The 24,804-nt window shown below is 51.3% G+C and overlaps 1 protein-coding gene across 5 annotated transcripts in view; it reads right to left on the bottom strand.

Moving 5' to 3' along the window:
* PPP2R5D (protein phosphatase 2 regulatory subunit B'delta) overlaps positions 1-24,804 on the bottom strand; it is a 27,632-nt gene extending 2,828 nt beyond the window's left edge. Inside the window, exons 1-15 of one of the 5 annotated variants that reach the window (XM_031055015.2) lie at positions 24,412-24,804; positions 21,584-21,667; positions 14,438-14,639; positions 13,095-13,294; positions 12,589-12,699; positions 11,622-11,714; positions 11,107-11,237; positions 10,640-10,699; positions 9,610-9,718; positions 8,143-8,196; positions 5,795-5,965; positions 3,876-4,003; positions 2,007-2,108; positions 826-898; positions 309-425 (exon numbers count right to left, since the gene is read on the bottom strand). In XM_031055015.2, coding sequence (XP_030910875.2) covers positions 309-425; positions 826-898; positions 2,007-2,108; positions 3,876-4,003; positions 5,795-5,965; positions 8,143-8,196; positions 9,610-9,718; positions 10,640-10,699; positions 11,107-11,237; positions 11,622-11,714; positions 12,589-12,699; positions 13,095-13,294; positions 14,438-14,639; positions 21,584-21,667; positions 24,412-24,591 — 1,815 coding nt within the window. In that variant the 5' untranslated portion in view covers positions 24,592-24,804. Of the gene's footprint in view, positions 1-308; positions 426-825; positions 899-2,006; positions 2,109-3,875; positions 4,004-5,794; positions 5,966-8,142; positions 8,197-9,609; positions 9,719-10,639; positions 10,700-11,106; positions 11,238-11,621; positions 11,715-12,588; positions 12,700-13,094; positions 13,295-14,437; positions 14,640-19,650; positions 19,839-21,583; positions 21,668-22,006; positions 22,066-22,342; positions 22,424-24,411 lie in introns of those variants that run through there. The other 4 variants (XM_034061228.1, XM_034061229.1, XM_034061230.1 and 1 more) reach the window with 4 other exon arrangements.

The raw sequence follows: 24,804 nt of genomic DNA, 5'->3' as shown, positions 1-24,804 counted from the left end.
GGAGTCAGGAATCAGCGGAAAACTCCTCCACGCCTCCAGCTGCTCTGGGATATGCAGGGTGACACCATGGGATGCTGTGGAACAGGCTGAGAGCCAAACACAGACCAAAAGGAGGTGGGAAGTCCCACTTGCACTTTTCTTCCAGAGCGGGAAGGTGAGATAAACCCCACTCTTCAGAGTACAGGTTGATCTCTAAAGATCAGGGATGAGAACTGGGGCATTTCCCCCCAGAACACTTGGAAACTGGACCCTGGACTGACTATTCTGGTCTGAGAGTAGCTGTGGAAGGCCCCACGTCACCTACACACCTGCACAGCTTCTGTCTCCACCGTTTTCTTCAGTAGCTGTATGTCCTCTGCAGTCGGGGTCTCCGTTTCCATACAGCAGACAGGAGGCAATGGTGGAGGTGCGTAATACATGGGGTACTGCAGACAACACAGACAGCTGGAGAATCAGCACGCCACCCAACACCAAGCCTTCTCCCCCAGCATGTTAACACAGCACAGTGTACTTCCTTGGCACCCACAGACAGCAGTAGGTACACAGACAGGAAAGGAGCATCTTCCCCTACCCAGTGCAGGAACAATGTGTGTACAGCCACAGCTGAGAGAGGAGTCCATGCACATATAAACATGTACCTGCTCCCTGTAAGGCATCACATGACCAGCAACCCCATGACCCTGTGTTTTGGGAGGGAGGGACCACCATGCAGTTACGTGCACAGGACTGAGATCACATGCTAGAGCCCGCTTTCATGAGCTGAGGAAGTAGGTCAAGACCCCCAGTATTCTTGTCTCATTCATCTTAGGCCCTGCTGTTACCCACCTGGGGGTTCAGCCGGGCCAGCTCCTCTATTTTCTGCCACATTTCTTCTCGTTCCTTCATCCTGAACCTTCCCCTGCAGAGAGAGAGAAAGCACAAAGTGTGAACTCCTGCGGAAAGTGCATCTTTCACTCATAGGAAAAGCAAGAGACAGCAGGAAAGTGCAGGCGAGGGGGAAGAGCTGCTCCATCCTTCAGAGACTCTCAGTTTTTGCTTTTGACATCTTACCAAATCTGGTTACCTAGGTAAGAGCAAAATGTATAACCCTGATAAAAACCCAACACAAGGTTTTCTGAAGCATAATTGGTCAGAGAGGCACTGGAGAGAGAAAACTATCATCTTAACACGAGCAGAAACCATCTTTGTGGCCTTCCTTTGAACTCACTCAAGCAGGTCCATGTCCCCCGTGTTGGGAGCCACAGAGCTGAATGCAACCACCTTGTAGTGCTCAAGAACAATTGAGCATCTCCCAGAGCTCCCCACTGCCCAGAAGGGTTAGTCCTGCTCCCCCGCTCCCACACTGCCACCTCTGTGGCCCCCTTGGCTCATCCAGGAGTGAGCAGCAGTACTTTATGTCACTAAGTCAGCAGAAAACACACCTAGGGAAAGAAAATAGTTTCCTTCTTGCTTACTGAACTGTCTTGGCTCACAAGGCACCAAAACCAGCACAAGGAGGCAGAAAAAGTGGGTCTTTTTCCTCTTCGCAGCATCATGGTACTGGTACTTGCTGAGCTCAGATTTTTATCCCCATCATTTGCTCTTTGAAATTCCAGGTATTTTCTCACCTTTATTACTGGGAAATTGAAAATGCAATGTGCTCACCGCAGCAAAGCTCTTCACAAAAGTGCTTCTGAAGCAGCAGGATTCCACTGGCAAGAGCACAAACAGCTCTGCAAAGCTGAGTATCTTCTACACTGCCATTTATTTCCTCATGACCCAGCAAACTCAGTCACTCTCTTGCAAACTACTTGCTCCAGCAGAACTGAGAGGGTTTTTATCAGGACACACATTTTACCTTTTCTCATCCCTCCACAGAGTTATTGGTGAGGGACCTTACTTTTTGACAGCATGATTTGCACCACCTTTCCACTTCTCCTTTGCCTACTGGCATCTACCATCTGTTACTGTACACCAAGGAGACTCCAGCGTGAGCTCAAGTTACTTGGCAAGAATCTCTTACTCACTTCTGCTTCTCTGCCTTGTATTGCTGCGTGCAGTCATCAAAAAGCTTTTGGTTCATCTCCATGAACAGCTTCAGTGCATTGTATATCAGCCCATGGATTGTCCTGCAAAGAAATGGGGAAAGAAGAACAAGTCATGGTGGGATCCTCCAGGTTCTCAGCCCTGAGTTAGCACCAGTAGTGCAGACAAGAGCTAACAGCAGCAGCAACTCGCATACTACAGCAATGTGACAAAAGGCTTTCACACATTGCCAGCTCTTAGCATGGGAAAACCCCCTCCACAAACACAGAAGAGTATGGCACAGGGAAAAAGAGACACAGAATAAAGAGAATACCACTGGGGCAGGTCTGCTCCACTGTGCTCGGACGAATGAGACCTGCTCAGGGCTGTTCTCAAGGGGGCTTTACCGGACCCAGCTTTAGTGCCTCCCAAAGGTCACTTTGCACATATACAGTCACTGTTCTGGGCTGCCCGGCATTCACTCATGAGCTTTGTCACTGAGCTGCCACAGACACAAACATTCAGCAGCCCCTGCAGAGGTGGGAACCAGCACAAAGAATAGGAGAAAAGCTGACTTTTGTCAGCAGTTTATAGAGGTCCCACTGTGCGTGAGCTCTCTCTGGGACAAGGACTCTCACAGGGAATTAAAACAAGTATTGAAGCTGTCTCTGAAATACCTGACCCAGAGGCAACAGGTGAGAGACTCAGTGGATGGAGCTCTGTGCCTCATCAGCTCTACAGATGGAATAAAGAAGAGAGCTACAGCCCTGCTGGTTTTATGCAGGCTGTCTGACCAAGTGTTGGAGTACAGGAGCCATGAGAAGGAAGCGGACAATATGAAGTATTCAACCTGCCCCAAAGCATGTCAGTAGGGCTAAAACAAGGAGAAATAAGAGGAAAACACCTTCAGGACTTTTGCCACATCACTGGGAATGAGACAAGGAAAGACAGAAACAGCAGAATCATGGATTTTGACTGGGGCAAGAAGGAAACAGAACTGGCGAAGGGTTTCAGACAAGAACATGAAAAGTCCTTTTCTGAACTCTGATCAGAAGGGGCATTAACACTGAGGGTGTCACGGTGCATCTGTCTGCACGCACACGTGCACATTGTGCACACACACTGTGTATGTCAGCATGCATGTGCCTGCCTGCAACGTGTCTGCCTGCAACGTGTCTGCAACCCCGTCTTTGGTACCACACTATCCTCTTAAGCTCTGGAGTTGCACAGTCTCCCTAGAATCTACTATTGTTCATTTTTCCCCCACCCTCTAGACTAAGGGAAGATGACTTTATTTTTCTTCCTGTAGTTTCTGCTGAAAGATTTTAGGATCTCAGCTGTAGGGTGAGTATTTTCAGCTAATTCATTAAAAGGAAGGGAGTTTTACAACTTGAATTAGCCAGGTAAGGAATCAACTGAAGAAGCAGCCAGAAGTTGATTGGAGAACCATAAAGCAGGCTAGTATTGAGGAATCAGACATAGAGGGCAATGATCTGACATGGGACATGTGCCTGGTCAGTTCTCCTTTCTCCATTCTTCCTGTACTCAGGAAGTTAAGACACTACATTAGCCAAAGTCTCTGGTTATGGAGAACATATGGGTGATCCTTAGTTAACAAGCAGCCAGAAGTCAGCTGGAAAACCTCCTGCACACCTCCAAGAGACTGGTAGCGTTAGCGACATGCAGGCATTAAACTCTGGGTAGGCTCAATGGCCCCAAGGTGGATCACTGCAGGTCCTGACTCCTTGCAGAAACACGTCACTGAGGTCTGTGGTGGCACTTTTCCATGCTGATACTCCTGACCCCTTGGTAGTAGGTCAAGGGATCCTGTATGCATGGCAGCAAGTGCCAGGGGACGTGGAAAGACCTACTTGTTCCAGTGACTCTTGGAGTTCTTGTAGAGTGCTGGAAACATGATCGGGAGGATTTTGGCTGCGTTATCGCTGATTAGGCTCATGATATATTCGTTGTTCCAGTAGTACAGTGCTCGCTCTGCCACCTGCAGCGGGAGAGAAAGCCAAACTTGGAGAGGCTCCTTCCAGCACCACTGGCAGCGCACAGGGAGACTGTGCAGTGCTGAGACCAGAGCTTGCACCACCCAGCCAAGGAGCACCAATGACTTCAACACCCTTTACACAAGACTTGAGGACAGTAACATTACCCACTCCACGTCCCAGCTCAGACTAGCTCCAAGTCTCCTTCATGTCCTCAGACTGTCCTCTGTAAAGCTCCATTCCTTCCACTCCTCTCTGGCCTTCCCCACAACAGTCTTTCTAGGCTCTCAAACATGCTTCAGTCCCCAGGCCCACAATTCACTCCCTCATTGTAAGGGTGAAAACATGGAAAATCTTGGGGCAGCCACCCTGTTCTTACGAGACAAACAAGTCTAACAAGTTTCCCACATAGGGATAGATTCAACCACAGCTCTTCATATTTAATCACAAATCTGGGCAATGCAGATCACCACGCTAATTCCTGCCTTTAGCACTAGCTTGAGAATGGCTTTAAAACCCAGGAAGAGGTTCCAGCTTTTAGATCTTGTTAAGCCTTTGTCTGCTAGATTAACACACAATCCCCTCAGAGAGAACTCTCCCCACCAAGACGTGCAGACTTAACCAAGAAGCCAGTTCCTATTTCTGTTCTCAGACAAGCTGCAGACACAGAGCCTGTTCAGCCTGACCACATGGGGCACCTCTGGGGTTAATTTTCTTAGGCTGTGAAGCATTTGCACCTTCTCTGGGGTTTTCAATCATGTTTTTTAAAGAGTTGGCAGCAGCTGAGGGCTGCTATCAAGTACAGGATGCCTCTCCTCCAGCCTTTACCCTACTTTATTTAAGCTCCTTAGTTCCCTACTGTAAGTCCTTCCACACCCAAAGGTCACGTTTGTCCTTTGGTTCCCATCATCACACCAGTAATCCATGTCCAGCTGGTTTCCGTCAGGCTCCCCCACTACTTTCCAGGAAACAGTGATCTTTTACATACACTAGACTGGCCTCATTTTTGGCTTGTAAGCACATGATTCTGCACCTCTCTGTACCAAAAGACAGAGCCGAAGCCAGCCTGCCTTGCTGTGCAGTCATACTCACTCCAGGAGGGGTCTAAGTCACTGTTTCACACCCCAGCCATACCTGGGCCAGCCCTGTGTTTCACCAGCAAGCTATCTGCTTCCTGGACACTCTTCATGGCAACCAAAACCAGTGAGTCAAGAACACCTGCTAGGAGCCACTGCTGTCCTACCACCCTTGATGTTTTAAGCCTTGACTACCAGCCACAGAGATTGTTTTGGCCTGGTACTATAGGCAGTCCCCTTCAATGTGAACAAGGAAGAAGCAGACTCTGGCACTTCTTCAGTACACCTCACTCTGCAACCAGCACCAGAATAATACAAAATACCTTCTCTACACTGGCTCTTTGGTTGGCCTCCTTCCAAAGTGGCAGCCAGCTTGGTCTTACTGCAAAAGGATGACACTGGGTGGATCTCCTCTATGTTTGCTAGCCAAAACAGGAGGCAGACCACCTCTGCTCCAGCTCCAGCTGCTGCAATGGATGGTGCTGAAAAACAGAGAGCAGCAGGAAGGGCTCCACCAATCCACTTTGTTTTCTCTTTGGATGAGCTTGCCCTGTGGTTGTGGTGAGGATTCTCACCGCTTTCCACCACACATCACTCCCATATTCACCCTGCTTACACCTCCATGATCCACAAAGACAAGCCCAAAAGCTGTGGTGGCACCCTAGCATGCAAAGTGGGTTACAAGCCAATGCCCTGTCCCCTCCCTGAGCTGCGACTCACCTGGAAGTGTGGGCTGGAGACACACTTGGCCAACTGCCTGAACAAGGGCTCCATGACTTTCACAAACTCAGATGGCTCAATCACATCCAAGATCTCCTCCAGCTCATTCAGGAACATCACCTCCTTGGGGCTGTGAGTTTTTGGCCAGAACTTCAGCAAGCCCACAATCACCTGAATGAAGGATACAGAGACAGGGTCAGAGGCTGACAGTGAACACCAGCTGTGAAATACAGTTTTAAGGGTCTGGTTGCAACATCAGAAGGAAGCAGATTATAGAAGAGACTTTCTCAGAAAGTCATGGTGGGGTTACCAGGGACAAAGGAAGAGAAAAGCCCAAACTCTGCCAGGTTACATACAGCAGCACTGCCCAGGCTGCTATGATTCTGTACTACAAGCACAAAGCTTAGAACCACCTTTTTCCCCAAACACAGCTTAACATGGAAGACTCAAACCAGGGGGGGTGACTGATGGAAGAGAGCAACTAATAAAATTGGGAACACTATGGGGAAGGTCACTGAAGAATCCTTATTCAATACACTGCAGAGGGGGTAGGAGCTGCTCTTTCAAACCCTGTGTACTCCAGCAACCTGATCCTGAAGCCAGCACTCAAGAGGAAGTTTACAGCAGTGGAGGGACAGCAGTGGGCAATGCAACAGCAAGATTAAACACATCTTGAGCATTACATTTCCACCAACTCCAGGCTTCCCAGCCAACAGTTTGGTACCCTCAGAGTTTGCCATTACTCAGGTCTGCCACTCAGTCAGCTGCAGTGACTCAGACATAACTTCTCCTACAGCTAAGGTGGTGTGAGGTGTGTCGAGTCTGTCTCTGCCACTACTGAGCACATCTGAGGCCTTGCTCACCTGGCAGCCGCTCAGACTGCTGTTAACCAAGAGCTACCATGTCAAGCCTTGCTGAGCAAGCTTCTGGGAGGCCCACTCGAAGCAAGTGTGGACCTAGTGAGTGATCTGGCCTCTTTCCATTTATTCAAAACCTTCACAAGCAGGATGTTTCAACAGGACACAACCTGTGGCAATACAGCCTTGACATGTCTGATTGGGACCCAACGCAACACCCACTGAAACTGGGTCATCCCACTGCTTTCCACAGCATCAAACCAGGTCTGGGTCTCTGATTCAGGGGCCACTGGCCCATTACCCAGAAAGCAGCGATGAGCTATGGGGCATAACTGTTTCAGTAAGCTGAAAAGTGAATCCTGGAAATATTGACAGCTTTCTCTTTCTCTCTTCTCCCTCACCCTACAGAAAGTGCTTTGGCAGGAGGCTTTGGGCTGGATGTCAGCCATAGGAAGTACTCAGCATGATCAGGAAGCTACTGTATGCAGTTTATTTCAGAGCAGGCTTCTGGGAACACAGGAAATGGAGGACCCACATTTAAAGGAAAAGCTGGGAGCTCTGCTTCAGCACTGTGCAGAGCTGAGGAGCCAGAAAGCTGGCAACAGTTGACCAGCTTCCTCCCAGCACAGCCAGGCTCAGCACCAGTACACACATTTCAGCCAGGGAACAGAACGGCCTCAGCTAGTGTTACTCATGAGAAGGCTCACACTTTCTGGTGCTCCCTGCTACAGTGACACAAGCATGTGTTCTTTGGCCATCTGCTGTTTTGAGGCTGTGAAGCTCAGCACTGTAGAAGACATTTCCTGGCCTGCAGTGGGTGGAGAAACACTCGTCTCCTGCTTGCACCCTCTGCCAAGCTGCCACATAGCCTGGTTAACGCTGCAGGTCTGTGCTAACTGGAATATGTGAGCTCCCCACCGACACTGCTCACACATTTTGGATCTGCCTGTTTCCCAGCACTGCATCCTGAAGGCCAATGCATCTATAAGGAGACTTAATACTGTGGAGGAAACAAACTGATGCAAGAGCAGGGAGGAGAACACTTTCATCAAGGAACAGTGACTAGTGTCTGGGACCTTTGTGTCCCAGGCTCCTAACCCCATCCCCACAATGAACCATAAGAGTGAACTATCACTGTTTCAGGTCCCCCATAAGCTCATGCTGGTTCCATGAGATATCACATGTGTTTTGTCTCTGCAGCATCTGTAACGAGATAAAAGCTCTGCCCTGGAAGGACAGCTTGGTATAGTGTTCCTTCTGCCACACCAAGATCCAAAGCACAAAGGAAGACTATAGCCCACCTTCCTGAAGCTTTCAGACTCACATGTGAGCAGCATGGCCCCTTCTGCTCACAGGGTACAAGGCAAACCCAGTAAACAACCCAGCTGACTCTCAGTTTCTTTAGCCTTTTTTCACCCTTGCTGTAGTCTAAAGAAGCAGAAAAGCTTCTGGGGCTTGACTGACACAAAAAGGTTAAGCGAGGTTACTCACTGGCTCTGTCAGGCTGCTGTCTTTCTCCAAGAACTGCACAACACAGTACGCCAACTGTAGGAAGCAAACATGGCAAGATTAATCACAGGTACACTTGGGAAGCTCTGAAGTGCCACCACCACCCTAGGCTGGAAGCCACATTATGTCCTTCACAGTTGCAGCTCTGAATCCAGTTCTGATGGCAAGTGAAGGCTCTAAGCCCAAGCAGGCAGGGCCTGAGCTCAAGACATCTGTGCAGCATAAAGAATAAAACTTAAGCCATCTAGAGCAGCCCCCAGCTAATACATTCAAATGCCAGCACAGCTGCACACAGGGTAAGGGACAAACCTGACTATCAGAAAGACCTGCTGCGTAAAAACAAGGCTGGGAGAGCAGCCATCACTGCTCAGTACCCACACTTTTCAATTCCTAGCCTGAGTCCTCATCTTCTCTTCTATGATGTGTTCCAAATTGCAATCAATTAATCTCTATATCCGTCTTGCAGCCCAGCACATGGATTTCTGTTCATACCTCAGTGGTGACTAACAGCTGACACACCACACACTGATGACTGCAGCTTGGAATTTCACCTCTCGTTTCAGCAGGGGCCCAGTATTTCACAAAATTCCAGCAAGGAAAGGCAAAGCAGGCCACAGCAATAAGTCAGCAAGAAATAGCAGGATACCCTTCTATCAGCCAGTGGCAAAACCATATGTGTAGCCAGGGCACCACAAGGCTGGGACAAACCATCACAGACAGGGACTAATGCAGAGTCCAGAACATCTCACAGCAAGCACTTTGTACACCAGCCATGCAGCCCAGTAAATCACAGAACCACAGAATCAACCAGGTTGAAAAAGACCCTCAAAATCATCCAGTCCAACCATTTCCCAGCACTGGCAAGGCCACCACTAACCCATGGCACTGAGGGCCTCATCTACACGGTGTGTGAACACTTCCAGGGACAGTGACTCCAGCACTGCCCTGGGCAGCCTGTTCCAATGCCTGACTGCCCTTTGGGGAAGGAATTGTTCCTAATATCCAGTCTAAACCTCCCCTGGTGCAGATCAAGGCTGTTTCCTCTTGTCCTATCCCTTGTTCCTTGGGAGAAGAGACTGATGCCCATCTCACTACAACCTCCATTCAGGTAGCTGTAGAGAGTGATAAGGTCCCCACAGAGCTTTTTCCAGCCCTGAGGGACAACCACTAGTGACCAGTCACCAAGTGGATGTGATACCATTTACCACCACTCTTTGGGCTTGGTCATCCAGTCAGTTTCCAACCCACTGAAGAACACACCTATCCAGGCCATGAGCAGCCAGTTTCTCTAGGAGACCACCGGGAGACAGTGTCAAATACTTAAGTAGACAATGTCCACAGCCATTCCCACATAACCAGGTGGGTCACCTTACTTTAAAAGATCCAAGAATACCTATAAGCAAGCCTGAACAACAGCTTCTGAAAGACAGAACCTGAAGCACTTCTCACCTGTGGGTGGTAAACACTGAGAGACTTCACCTTGTGCAGGGGTAACAAGACTCTGATGAGGAACATCTTGTGCTCTTCCTTCAGAGGCAAAGCAAACCCATTGATTATACTGAGAAGAAACAAGAGTCTCATTAACAAACTTTACCCAGCAAAACCACAGTATCTTTAACCTCAAAAGAATCAGTGGCCTGCCCTAGCTCTCACTAGTTACTTGGAGAAAGCACCCACCAGAAGCATGGTCACTGGGGCCCAACTTGCACACCATGCTCAGCAGGAGTTTACTTTATAGAACAGTGACACCGAATTAAACGAGCTTTTCATTGTGTATTGAGACTTAGACATGGACAAAGATACAAGGATTCTCAAGATAAGGAAGTCATGCAACAAGAGGACCAGATTTCTCTCCCAAACCACTGTAGGCCTTCCTCCTGCTGATAAGCTTTATTACCTGAGAAATAGGTAAATGGCTGTGAAAGAAATCTGCTAGAGAAGCCTCTCAGGGTCACGAATTAGCCCAAACAAGAACATGTAGGTAACTGGCAAGACTAAACACACATTCAGTGTCCTTACCTAATGGATTTCCATAGAAGTATAAAACCAGTGGGGGTATTTCTGCCCAAATGACCACCATGACTCCCAGAGACCACTCCTCAAATCCACAGTGCCTGCACCATGGCCTTATCTACCCAAATTACACAGGCAATGAGGAAACTGGGTGAGCATTGCACGGAATTGTGATGAGTATGTCTATAATAAAGGTATAGAAGCTGTAAACTGTCTCTTCTCAGTGTGCATGAGAGGCAGAGCAATCCCCCATGCTCCCAGTACTGCATCTGAGGAGAAGGCTACCACATTTACCAACAGGCTGGAGAGTATTTCCGCTCTGTGCTTTGTCAGCCTGATATCCCCTGGAAGAGGTGGCTCCTCTTCAGCAAGGGCTGCTGAAAGAAGGCACTGCCAGCTCATGCAGCACACTGGGCTGGGAGATCACTCACTATGGGGCCTTTGGGGCTTCCAAAAGTGCTCTTACCTTCCCAGGATCTCCAGCAGTTCTGCAATCCCATTGTGGTGCTCTGTTTCATAGATGAACCTAACAAGAGGAGAAGAGAGAATGGGATGTCATTGCTAAATGCTGCATACAGTTTGATGAGCCAAAGGAGAGAAAACCACAGGAGATGGGGAGGTTCCTAGCAAATTAACAGAACTCCAGGACAACAGGGCAAGGTGTAAGGGAGAGAAGCAAATAAATTCATGGCCCCCAGATCAGCTAAAGCTCACACGTCCCAACACATGCTCTGTGTGCACTGAACACAGTGATATCACATCCTTTCTGCTCTTAAACACCGGTGAATGCTGTCCCTATCAAAGTAGTGTGAAATAACTGAGTCACTTAGCTAATCACAGCATGGATCAGAGACACACAGCCTAGTGCCCCAAATTTTCCTCCTTGGTTGTCCCACTCACTCACTAGGCCAGTGACACTACGAAACGTCTCACCTGTAAAATATATTGTTGATCTGCCGCCTCACATATGCTCGCAGACCCAGGAACTTCCCATAGATCCTGTGCAGAATAGTCTTTAGGAAGTCTCTTTCTCTGGGGTCTTCACTGTCAAAGAGATCCAGCAGCTGTGGAGAGAGAAATTCAGTCCATGTCTGCATGCTGCCAGCCTGGACAAACCTAACAGCAATGAAAGCTGGAGCCATCAGTAGCACTGTGATGGTCTGCACACTCTACAAACCTGTGTCCCCCCCGGGGTTTCCCCTGCAAGGCCCCAATGCCCCCCTCCATCTGGACCATGAGAGATGAGTTCCAGTGACTACAGCTCACCCACACTTGCCCTGCACAGAGAATTCTGGCTGCTTGTTAAAGACTAAACAAAGGGAAAAAGAAAACCCACATCACCAAACACCTGCTGACAAAGCTGGACTGTTTGAACAACACCTGGACCAAAACCTGCTGCGTGTCCTCCACAGAGGTGGTGCACAGTGGCAGGGGCAAGGACTACTTACAGACAGTACAAACTTCTGGTCGATGTATTTCTTGGCTATGTTTGGTTGAAAATCAGGTGATTCCAGGAACCGGAGGAAGAACTCATACACCAGCTATGGGGAGAAGGAAAGATCACTCAGAAATCCCCCTGTCCTCTCACCAATGCTTACTTCAGGTTTTAAAGGTTTTTCTTCTCCTTAGGGATGCAGGGAAAGGCTGGGAAGCCTGAATGGGAGCACAGAAAACACAGGAACCTGTTTCCTCTCTCAGTGGGATCAACTCAGCTGCTCTTGCTCTGATGGTGGCTCGTAACTGCTCCAGGGCTTAAGGGAGCCTGGTCTAGTGGAAGGTGTTCCTGCCCGTGCAGGGGGTTGGAACTGGATGAGCTTTAAGGTCCCTTTCAACCCAGACCATTCCAGGATTCTATGATTCCCTGTCTTTTCTGGTCAAATGTTTGCCCCCAGTTAATGCAACTGAATTACAGAAGCATATAGGAGATGTTAGCAGATGCAAGCACAGGCTTTGCTTTGGCACTAAGCAGCCCTCTTCCTCCATGTGCCTCCCATGGAGCTGGGCAACGAGAGGATCATTGAAGCAGATAGGGATGCTGTCTCCACTGCTGCTGAAGCCCAGAAGAAGACTCTTGAGCCTGCGGGAGGGACATTATCACTGCTGGGAATTATTTCTTACAGAGGCAACACAGCACAACTCCCTTCCTCAGTCAAGTGTTCACTCCCAGCCTACCTCAGGGTCATGTGGAACTGCAGCCATCTGCAGGTGAACACGGCACACAGCCATCAGCCTGCTTCCAGGACACCCCTGCTGCCTGCATTGCCTACAAGCCACCTCTGACCCATGGGTGTTGGGCCTGGCCTCTCCTGGTCCCCACACCAGGACCCCTTGCAGGCACCAGCACTATGTGTACTCTTGACCCCCTGGAGATACATCCACCAGATGTCTATCCCCACTCCTCCTCTTCCTCCTCACCTGCAGGTGAGGCCAGGCAGCCTCTAGTGTAGGCTCATCTTCCTCAGGGTCAAACTCCGCACCTGTGGGATTGGATGATGGTGGGAGCGTCCGGAAGAGGTTCACTGAAAACTGAGGTGTGTGAAAAAGTGTGTGAGTAACAGCCCTTCACCCCACAATGGTGCTTCCCATAGCTCATCCCCCACTGCAGAGCAACAGACTGTGATCTGCCATAGCTGTGCCCAAAGACAGATCCCTCTCTAGAGGCAGTAGGGTTATAGTCTGCACATGAACTCTGCAAGTGTAATCTGTCCCACAGACAAGAGAGAGCTTCCACCTCCCTTGACACCAGGCAGGGTCACCCTCTACCCTCTGCTTCTTCTCCTTCTGTGGCTGGGCAGATGATAAGGAATGGGTAGGACTGGGATCAGACTTCTCCCAGACAAATCCCTATCTTTTCCTCCCACCTGAGCTTCTGAACAGTCCCTATTTCTTTGATAGACACACACAGCAGCCCCATGTCCTACCATGATAACAGCTTCAGGATAGATGGCCTCAGTGACAACATCACGGTTGTGAGTGATGTATTCTACCATCTCGTTGAGACCTGCTCGCTTCACTTCCTTGAACTTCAGGTCACTGAGGGGGTCAGAAATGAAGTCAAAAAGCACGCAGCACTGCCGCAGCTTCTGGATGAAAAGCTCTTCTCGTTCATGTGGAGGAGCATCTGTCAGAGAAAGCAGGAACGCCTTGGGGATAGGCAGAACATCTTCCTGGTTTGCCCAGGTACCGGTGTGGTTTCCTCCCTGTCCTGCATTCCCCTCTTCCCTTTCACAGTCCCCCTGGAGGTGATGGGAGGAGGCAGAGGCAGTGTTATCCCTGCTATGGAGATGGGACAGTGCAGACAGAGGGACTGCAAGGCCTCTGGAGCAACTATCCCATAAGGCAATATCAAACATGGTAACCGTTTCTGATCTGATAAGCACTGATCCCTTCGCAGTACAAGGTGCACTGGACAAAGAACTCACATAACTAGCTGCCATTGCAGACCAGGGGCACCCATGTCCTGCACCCCAGCCACAAAGGGAGCAGGGCAGAGCACACTGCAGGCTAACCCTCTTCCCAGAGAGCAGCCCAGAAGAGGGGGGCCAAGGTGGCAGAGGCCCTACATGAACAGGATTCTCTTTTTGATATGTCACCATTGGGTACTATGCACTGCTAAGGCCAGTCAGGCAAACTTAACCTTTTGCTTGCAGAGTGGCTGCTGAGCTGCAAGACAGTTGCTCTTCCCAAAAGGACTGCCTGTTTCTGTGGACAATGTCAGCAAAGGGTCTGGCTGAGTGACTGCTGAAAATGCTTTCTCCTTGTTCACACTTAAGTCATGTTTAATTGCACCATTATGTAGACTAACTGCTAATGTTGGGTAATTGCCTGAAGGTGGACAAATTCAATAGCACTACCATAATTTGCAATGGAAACACAAGGAGGAGGAGGCCTGGTCCTCTCCATGGAACAGGTGAATGTAGAAACAAGAGACTGCGCAAGGGTCTCTGCACTTCACCACCTTCCTACACAACCTGCTGAAGAATCTGAGGCAATCCCAAGCACATATTAACACAAGGGTTTAAATCAGTTCAAACGGGAAGGTAAATAGTGAAGTTCACCATGAACATTTTCCTTTCCTTTGAGGCTATCTATCATTGATCCTCAATCCCCTGCCAAGCCAAGAACCTTTCCCAGAGGCATCCTGGCTGCACTGCTTGCAGGACACCACCAGGGTCACTTTGGGAAGAGCTGTTACACCACTAAACCCTGCCTGGAGCAGGCATAGCTTGCCATGCAGGACAACCCCACCGGGCAGCTTCCTTACCTTTAAGGGCTGGGAGCTTCTGGAGCTCCCGGTTTTTGCTCAGATTGAAGCGGGAAGAGCTGTGCCTGCGCTCCTTCTTCACAATCTGGGGTCCCCCAGAGTACTTGATCTTATTCAGCTGGGTTGGGGGGGGAGCGCTGTTACTGGGCCGCTTATTTGAAGTTGACGTCTGCTGCTGTTGCTGCTGCTGCTGCTGCTGTTCCTGAGAAGAGAATAAAACAACCCATAAGCTTTCAGCTACAAGCCTCAGGAGCCATCAGACACCGTCAGCATCTGGCACTGAGGAAACCAGGCACGGTTTCCACTGTTGCACTTGCAGTTTGGTGCATCTCACCCGCTCCTGCAGGGCTCCTGACCCTCTGGTTGCATTTGTATCATACCCACAAAGGGAACATCAGGTTTACTCATGGCTGTGAGGCACCACAAAGCCACCAGAGCTCTGTGGCACGGTGGCTGCTAGGGATATGGACAGCAAATCCATGCCTTACAATAAGTAACAGGAGTTTGTTGTCACAAAATAAAAGCAGAAATAAGAACTTTCTGTGGCCCAAACAGAAATGTCAAGGTGTCACTGATCACAGCACTGTCCAGCCCACAGAAAGCAAGTTCTGAAAACCAACAAGATGCTCCTTATCCTTGTGCAGGGAACCATCTGGGAAAAGCAAAGCAGACAGTACAGAGCAGACAGGATGGTCCTGGGAAGGCAACAGTGAACACCGCTAAAATCACTGCTGCACTCGTAGCCCAGAAGCCTACAAACCACACAGACCATACCCAAAGCTTAGGCTTTCCCAACCCACCCTAGCTGCTCCCTCCATCTGCACCTTCTCTCAGCCCCGCTGCTGTCTGGGCTTAATTTGCTTTTTGCACACCAGCCCTTCAGAAACACTTTCTTGTTTCCAGCAGAAACTCAAGCTAGTGTTTACTCAGCTCCACTCTGCTCTGACCTCGCTGAAGCTCTGCTGGTTCTGGTTCCACCTGGGCCATAATGGCTCAGTAACCAACACAACTCACAGAAAACTTAATGTGGAAGAGGGCAACAACCCACAAGGAAGCCTATAGCAGAGGGCTTGGCTGCAGACAGCACTCAGCCTACGCTGGCTCTGCTGTGCAAGCCCAGCAGCGCTCCCTTCCTCAGCTCTGCCACATCCTTCCTGCTGGTGCACAAAGCCAAGGAGCTGCAAGGTGAACCTATTTAGGACACAACAGGGACAGTGCAATGGATGGGGAGAAGTGGTGAAATCCTTGGCCATCACCTTCCCTTCCCCATGAACTCCCAGCTGCCACATCCAGCACAGCAGTACAAATGCATCCCTTGAGAACACCAGTTTTGAGGGAGAGCACCAGCAGTGCAGAAGCTCATTAGAACTCTCCTCCAAATGAGATGTAGCCAGTCTCCTCCTGTGAGCAGCAGCCGAGCTGCAGCTTGCCCTGCACAGTCCTTACCCTGCACTGAGGCCTGATGGCTTCCAAAGATGTGAAGCACAGCACCACAGTGCAGGAGTTACTGTACCCACAGCATGCAGGGACAGCAAGGTAGAAATAGGGAAAGCTGCCTACAAGGAGACACCGCGCAGACTCCCTGTGCAAAACAATGCCCAACACAAAACAGCATTTATTTTGTCCAACCCTTACTTTGAACCAGAAATCAAACAATTCTGTTCTGGTCTGGCTTTGCTTGAAGGAAACCTTATGAACTTCTGCTTCACACTCAGCTCCAAGCCAAGGCTGGGGGAGACAAGAAGATTTGAACTCTCTTCAGTTTAGATTTTGTCCTGGGTTCAGCAGCAGCAGTCATTTTTTCTCCTTCTTGGTAGCTGGTGCAGTGCTGTGGTTTGACTTTTGGGCTGGGAACAGTGCTGATAGCAAGTATGCTGTGAGTTACTGCTCAAATGTTTGGTTTGTCCAAGGACTTTGTGAATCTCATGCTCTGCCAGGGAAGGAGGGGAGGCCGGGAAGAAGGAGAGACAGGAAACCCAATCCAAGCTGGCCAGGGAGGTATTCCATACCATAGCACATCATACCCAGGGAGGTAACGGAGTTGGCCAGAAGGGCTCAGGCTAGCTCTCTTCTGGGTCGGGCTCGTTTCGGCAGGTGGTATCGTATTCTCTCTCCTTGCTTATTTCCTCTATCATTGTTTTTATTGGTGGTAGCAGTAGTGATTTGTGTTATACCTTAGTTACTGGACTGCTCTTGTCGCAACCCATGGGAGTTGCACTCCTTCGGTTCTCCTCCCCATCCCTCTGTGGGATGGTGGTGAGAGGGATACTGAGGTTGGGTTTTAAACCACAACAGATTTAATCTGATTTCTTTCATGGAGCAGCACTATTCCACAATGAGGAGGGAGCAAGATGACATTGTGATGAAAACAGCCATATCTGCCAGACAAAGCAGGCCCAGGATACAAATTGGAGGCAAGATACCCTCAACAGTGGTCTCAACTCAGTTTAGTCAGGCTGAATCCTTTTTGACAACCTTCCAAGAACGAATTGCTCATTCCTCACCCCAATATTTGGGTATCAGGGCAGCATGAGACACTCAGATGCTGCCCACGTGCTCTTTGGAAGGTTAGTCCTCTACATAGTCGCCTTCTACACAAAATAAAAGCAAAATCTGAATGATGAGAAAAGATGGTACAGAGGGAAACGAGAGATGCACCAGCAGCCTCCTGGGGACCAGTGATGGAAGCAGGACACACGGGTGATCGAAGCTGTCAGGATATGCCTGTGCCCTCCCCACCCACCTAGAAAAGCTACAGGTAGAGTTCTGAGCATGGTGTGTGTACCCCAGGCTAAGAGGCTGTGGCCACACTGCCTTCATCTCGGCTCTAGAAAAGTCCCTGTCACCATCTTCTACAGCTTTCAACAGCTGAAAGCATAAAGAGAGACCAAGCACAGCTTGAGGTTTAGCTGCTATAGAACTATTCAATAAACAGAAATACACTGCAAAAACCACACAACTGAGTTTGCTGGAGAAAATGCAGTGATGGGGGAGGGCTGCAGTGCTCAGAGGCATTCAGGTCGCTTCTATGTGGACTTTCTGACATCAAGATGAACACTTGCTTTCAGGAGGTGCCTGCTGTGGCAGCCTGCTCTTCTGCCCTCTTACCTTGGCCTCATGAATCCAAAGAGGTTCATTTTGAGCTTCCTAACACTTTATTCCCTGAAATTTCCACCCCTGAGAACACACGGTTGTTTCTAAAACGGAAAGCTTTTCTCTTAGCACACAGCTATCAACCCCACAGACTGCATCCCTGACACCAACACCAGATGACCACTCCATGGCTGCAGCACATCAACCTGATAAGGCTCAGCCCCTTCCCAACAAGCAGGGCTCAGGCCCACCTCCTCACAGCAAGGCTTGGGATAATGCAGTTTGCCCGTGAAGAGCTGCCCAGAGAACAGAGCAGCAGCCCCACCTCACCTGCTGCAGCGGAGCAGCGACTCCTGCCAACAGCCCCACTTGCAACCACGTTCAAACACCCCCAAGCACAGGCTCCCTGGCTCCATAGCGCTTCCTCCCCACTGGTTCCCACCATCTCTCCTTCCCTTGCTAGGCACTTGCCAGCACACGCCAATGAGCCCCAGGCCCTGGGCTTGCTCTGTGTCATTCTCTTCACCCTGGGCTCCCAGGAACAGAGACCCTCTTCCCCTCCTCAGCCACCCTTAGCTGTGCCAGCCTCTCCTCTGCTCTCCTGCCCGCGTATGACCTCACCTTTGCAGGCTCTCCTCCCACAGCTGGGTGCATCGCCACTGGGAAAGCCCTTCTGCCTTACTGGTCCCTTGAGCATCCCCCGCTTGCTAAGCTCCTCAGCCCAGATCTGCTCTCAGCTCCTCCTCCTCAGATGACTCTTCCCTTCCCAACCCTCAAGTCAGTACCTGCTCTCTTTGTCTGCTGTTACACAGCGCCCTATTAAAAGCCAGCTCTGCCTCACAAGTAACATCAACACACTGTAACGCCTGTCTCTGAATAATGAATTTCAGGTACCGCAGTAACAAGCCCCATGGAGATATCTGCAAAACACGTAATACAGCAGCTCAGTGAAAAGGAGCACCCTCTCCCAGAGCTGCAGATCTCATCAGCAAGGCTCCGAGCTGCCCTCCAGGCTGCAGCGCAACTCCTCTTCACTGCTGCTGCTAATCCCTGCTCCCACTTCCAGGTCATTAACTCTCCTCCCCACCCAGCTGCCTCTCCCAGGCTTTTTGGTCAGGAAGAGTAACTCTTTCTCATCCTCTCATTCAATCTGCCTTGGTCTCTGATATTATTTCTTTTTTTTCCTCCTTAAACAGACACTCAGAAATTCTCTCCATTCATATTTGCATCATTTTTTTTCAGAGGGAATGAACTAAACACACCTTTTTATTCCCCATTCCCTGCTCTCATGATTTCCTCCCCTGCTCCTCTCTCTTCCTGAGTAAACTGCCGCCCCCCCCCCCCCCACCTTCCCCTCCAAAGCAAAGCTCTGCTGGCTTTTCACCTCCGACAGCTTCACCCTAAGATGGGCATCTAAAAGAGCACTGCGCTACCCCTGTACTTATGAGGGAATTCAAACACTTGCCTTCCCTCGTGGGGATGCATCTGCTTTTGAACATATCTGCCCTTCCAGATCAGCTCCACTAAAAGCTCCTTCAGTGCAGAGAACAAAGCACTCTGCTTAAGGGTTTCTGGACTGGCTCCGAGCCTCTTCATCTCCCTCAGCCATAGGGAGATCCCTATAGGAGGTCCCTGTCTGCTCCACTTGCTCAGGTGTGTCAGACCAGAGCTGCTCTTCAACAAACTACTCATTCCACCAGCCAGACAACTTGCCTGCAAAACAAGTCACAGCTTTCTGGACCAGGATAAATTAGGGCTCCAAGGAGCAGAGAGGAAAGAGCAGACTGGAAAAGGGCTTTCCAAATGCTGTTCTCCTGCTGCAAGCCCATTAAGCACCTATTGTGATCTGAAGAAAAAAGACAATTCTCTTTGGTGCACACAACTTTCACCCTAAAAAAGGCAACCAACCAACCGTAACTCCATGGAGGAATTTACAGGGCACAAAACTCTCACAATGGTATCAGAAGCATCCAGGCTAGGCTCAGCCCATCAACCCCACCAGGCAACACCACTTCTGGTGCTTCATGAGTCAAACCACCTCCTGCTTCTGACACAAAGGAGTCTCTCTCAGCACACATTACCTAATTCCTCACAGTCCCCCAATGTGAAAGTCAAAATACCTTTCTGTTCTTCCTGAAGAGCAGGAAAATCGCATTCAAACTGGCATACATTTCTTCTTATCAAACAAAGAGCTCTCTTCCATTCTGCAGCACAGCAGTCCAGAAACAGGAAAGCACCCAGAGAAAAGAAACTTCACTGCAAGCTCAAGAGGGAAAGGGAGAAGAGACCAGTGGCAGTGCACACTGCAGAGGTGGCTCCTTTCTGCTCTGCTCTCTGTTCCTATGATCAAAGGAGACCCAGCTTTCCATCTTAAAGAAGGGCTGGATTTTCTTTGGAGTATGAGGAAGTGGCTGCATATGTTTTGTGGGAGGGAAGGTTAGACGCATCACTTCTAAGTCTCTCCTGCGCCCAGGCATGACCAGACATTACGTGCCATGTCAGGTCGCAGAAGGAAGCTCGTAGCCTGCACTAGTCTTCCTTTCTTACTGCACCACTTGCAACCAGGACAGCAGCACCACAGCCCAGTGCTGATTTGGATGGGGTCATCAGTGCTCTGCTCTCTCAGAGGCTATCCATCACCCTTGCACTGCAAGCCCTAGCCTTCCCTTCCTCTCCCCAGAGCTGTGAGCTCAGAAGCCAAAGAGTGCCAAATAAATAAAAGGTAAGCCTGACCCCAGGATGCCAATGCAGGAGCCCTCTCACTTCCTCAGAGCTGGCAGACAGCTCTCCCAGTAAGCTGTTTTCAGCTGTACACACAAAATAAAATGGGCAGAGGCCAAAATCAGGATGGGATGTAAAAGTAGGATCTGCAAAACTGCTGCCTGCTCCAAGCAAGCAAACCCAGTTTCTCATTTCTTGCTGGCCAAGTGGCAGGTTGGCCATAAGCATAGCTTGGACCCCAAAACCGAGTGGCTGGTAGCAGGGATGTCTTCTGAGGCTCTGCAACACAAGTCTGTGCTTTGAAAGAGACTCTAAGATACCCATTTATTGACAACAACCCTGCTGAACTACAGATTTCTTCCTACTCTTCGTTAGCTTTACATGTCTCCTATCCTCAGTCCTCCACATTACAAATGCAACGTGTTCCAGACAAGACTGGAGCACAGAGGCTTGAATGGACGCAAAAGTGGCACAGCTCGTTTGCCAAATTGTAGTATTAATAAATGACCCACACACACAAGCAAGCTCCCTTGGACACACATACAACACTCTTCAGAGCCAAGTCTCAAAATCCACAACCACGCTGGTTTGGAGTGCTGGACATACTCAGATCTACCAGAAAAGGTCTGGTTTACCCACATTTTGTTAATTCTAATCACAGCATATCATTTTATCACATTCTGCTGATGCCATTCTAACACATCCAGCTTGGCAACATCAAACCGGGAGTGAGACTCTGCACAGCTGGGAATACAGACTGTGCCTTCTTGTGAGTAATGTGCTCAGCAACTAGGCTGTTCTATCAAAGAGCCATTTCATCCCCAGCAGTTTATACTTTCACGTGTCCTACCCATTCCTTCCTAATATCACTCCCCCAGAAAACACCTCAGAAGAACATGTTCCTTTCCTATTGCTCCTCATGAACTCCCACTCTGACACAAGGTGTCAACAGTTTACTGTGCTTTGCTCTGACAGGAGCAAGGAAGATGATCCTGTCTGTCAGGCTTCCTCCTTGATAACCGTGGCTCTTTCCGCTCAGCAGCCACCTCTTGTCACCCTCTGCACACCTCTGCGAGCAGCGCTCACCACCAGCTCCATGCCAAACCTCTGTGCAGGGCTGTAGGGCATGAGACTCATAGTGTCTTCCATAGCCATCATTTCCTTTGGGACAAGTTCCAAGCGGAACTAACTTCATCTTAACTTTAGTCTTGGCTCCCGTTTTCTCTGCGTCCCTACAATCCCAGTGACACGCTATGTGGTAGAACAGCATGAAGCAGTTAAAGATGTTATTCCTCCTCATGCACACTGCTGTATTCAATGAGAGAGCCTTACCTCTTCTGAATTCTCTGCCCCTCCATCCTTCCCGCCACCGCTGCTGCCGGCCTTTGGGCTGCTTTTGGTAGACTTCGGGGACTCCTGAAAGGATGAGAACACGTTAAGAGAACATTTCACCTTGTGCAGCATCACGGCCCCTCTTTGCAGAGTTCAGCAGCGCGCTGCCATAGGCCTACCCACCCCTGCAGGCAGCCCAGCTCCGGGCCCTTCTCCCCTCAGAAGGTTAAGGACCGAACCACTGCCCGCTCAGACCCCCCCCAGGCGACAGGAGCGACCCGGCCCCCCCAGCCCTTCCCTTCCCCGGTGCTACCCGCAGCGTGCACCGACCCCTCCATGCCCGCAGAGGGTGAGCGTGGCCCGGCCCGCACCGAGCGGCGGCTGCGGTGGATCAGCGGGGCCGGGCCGCGGGTGTGTCCGTACCTCCCGCACCGGGGGCATCGCCGCGCCGCGCCCGCTGGGATCACGGAAATTAACGGGAGGGGAAGGGGGGGGGGCCAGGTGCCACCGACACCGACGCGCGCCCCCGCCGCCCTCCTGCACCACCCGCCCCGCCCGTCCCGCGCGCCCCCGCCCCCTGCCGGCCGCAGCCCCGCGCGCGCGCGCGCCCCCGCCCGAGGGTCCGCGCCGAGGGATATAGGCCGCGGGCAGGGAGGGCAGCGGGAGCGCGCAAGCGGGCACCGGGTCAGCGCCCGACGGGAAGGGGGGGGGGGAACAGCCGCCGCCCAGCGCGGCCCTGCCCATCCCGCCCCGCCGCACCTTCTCCTTCTTCAGCTTGCAGGGCATGATGAGCGCTGGGCCCCGGCCGCTCCGCGCCCCGCCGCCGCCGCCTGCGCCCGGGCCCGGCCGCAGCGCCCCGCTCCCATTGGGCCAGCCGCGCCGCTCTGCCTATCAACAGCCGCCGCTGCCGCCGTGCGGCGCTGACGCAACGCAGCGGGTTCCTCCCATTGGCTGAGCCGCGCACGGAACGCCCCCCGAGGGGCGGGGCAAGGCGGGGCTGCGGGCCAGCCGCTCTTCCGGGGCCCCGCGGCCTCGGCTGTGCCCTGGGGTCCCCACCGGGAAGCGGCTCTAGGGCCGTGCTGAGTGAGAACCGAGCTCCGGGGTCACCGGAGGCCTTGCGCGGCCGCCTGAGCCTCGGGAAGAAGAGCTTGGATCCCCCGAGGTGGCCGCAGGAGCTGTGTCCCACCCTGGTGGGGTCGAGGACACCCTCACAGCAAGTCGGTGCGCTGGAGGGAAGGGATGGGATCCAGAGGGACCTGGAGAGGTGGGACCATGCGAATATGATGGAGTTCACAAGGCCAAATAAAAGGTCCTGTGCCCGTGTCGGGGCAGTCCCCAGCACAGACACAGGCTGGGGGAAACTGGATGGAGCAGCCCTGAGAAGGACTTGGGGTTCTGGGTGACGAGAAGCTCCCCATGACCAAGCTTCAGTGTGCACTTGAGCCCAGAAACCAACCGTGCCTTGGGCTGCATCCCCAGAGCGTGACCAGCAGGTCGAGGGAGGGGATTCTCCCTCTCTGCTCTGGTGAGAACCCCCTGCAGTCCTGTGTACAGCTCTGGGGCAACAACACAAGAGGAGCATGGAGTTGTTGGAGTGATACCAGAGGAGGCCATGGAGATGCTCTGAGGGCTGGAGCAGCTCTGCTCTGGACCCAGGCTGGGAGAGCTGGGCTGGTTCAGCCTGGAGAGGAGAAGGCTCCAGGGACACCATAGAGCAGCTCCAGTGCCTAAAGGGGTGACAAGAAGAAATCTGGAGAGGGGCTTTTGACAAGCGCCTGTAGGGACAGGACAAGGAGTTTAAACAGACAGAGGGAGGTACTGAAAAAGGACCTGGGGAACCTCCTGCTCTATCAGATGCAGGCAGGGTTAGCACGGACAGTGGGGTGGTGGGCCCTGAGCATTGTAAAATGCTGTGAAGCAAGGGGTGGCATCAGAGGGTACCTGGGGCATCAGGGACTGAGAGGGGCATGGAGAGCACTGCTGCTGGAATCCTCAGCGGACCAGCGGCACTGGAGGGGTCAAAGGGGCTGGAAATGGCTGAGGTATTCCGTGGGATCAGAGGTACCGGGAGGCAATGGGCAGGGATTCAGAGGGGCAGGAATCTATTGATAGGGGGAGCCCCAGTGGGATGGCAGCCGTGGTGGGCACTTGGTGGGGAGCTGCCAGAGGTCAGGGGAGCATTGATGGGTAAAAGGGATGGAGGTGCAGTGGGTGCAAGGCAAAGGGGGACCAGTGGGGGGCAGGCCTGTCCCACACCAAACCCCTGCTGCCCATAGGTCTTAAGAGACTTGTGCTACGAGCATCTTCTTACCGTGCCCCAAGGCACGGAGACCTACCTCCTCACGGAGCTGCCCCCTCGGGGAGCGTCCTGGACATCTCGGGGTGTCCCCACATGTGGGGCTGCCCAGCATGAGCCTGACCTTCTGCGGGTCCTGTGCTTATGCCTGTCCAGAGATCCTGCTGTTCCTGTGTCAGCACAACCTCTGCCTGCTATCTCCTAGTTCCCCTAGTCAACAACAGACACAGAGCTGACAGTTTCAGTGTGTGCTAGTGCTGACTTTCTGGGCTGCAGATACATGCAGCCAGCAACTCCATGTGTTTCTAGGGAGAGAGCATGTACAGGAAGAGCAGGAAAATCCAGTCAGAGTAAAGGTTGGGAAAGAACTTAAGATTGCTTAGCTTAAGGCATGAACAAAGATTATGGCAGGGCAACAGCAGAAACTATCCCTGTGGGCAAGGCCATGATCTATAGTATTTCTGTATGTCTGGAAAGATCTGGAAGAGGTCAGGAGACAGGCCATGGGGCAAGGACACAGTATCAATACTACCTCCTCCCCAGCTTCTATTCTCCAGGGGCATCGCAGAGGATTTATGACATCCGAGTCCATTCTCCTTACATCCGAGGCTGTTGGGCAGCCTGCCATTCCCTCTGCACAGGGCTGCACCATCACTCCCAAGGATCCCATAAAGCCTTTGCAGAGCCTGCTTCTGGAGTGACCACCACTCATCTTCTGAGACAGCTGAGGCTTGTATTTTTAACAGCTGCTTCCTTCTTTTTGGTCCTTTGTTCTTGGGATTAATTAATTCATGTAGTTTTCTCTTGGATCTCCATCAGGTGCAGGGTCAGCCAGCAGTAAGTCAGATGAAATGGATGTAGGACAGTTGAGATCCCTTGTCCAAAGAGCCATTTACCAGGAACTGCTTCACTTTTTCACTGTGCA

The sequence above is a fragment of the Melopsittacus undulatus genome, chromosome 3 (genome assembly GCF_012275295.1).
Source record: "Melopsittacus undulatus isolate bMelUnd1 chromosome 3, bMelUnd1.mat.Z, whole genome shotgun sequence".
NCBI lineage: Eukaryota > Metazoa > Chordata > Aves > Psittaciformes > Psittaculidae > Melopsittacus > Melopsittacus undulatus.
Note: the sequence above shows the minus strand (reverse complement) of the source record. Positions and strands in the feature narration are given on the sequence as shown.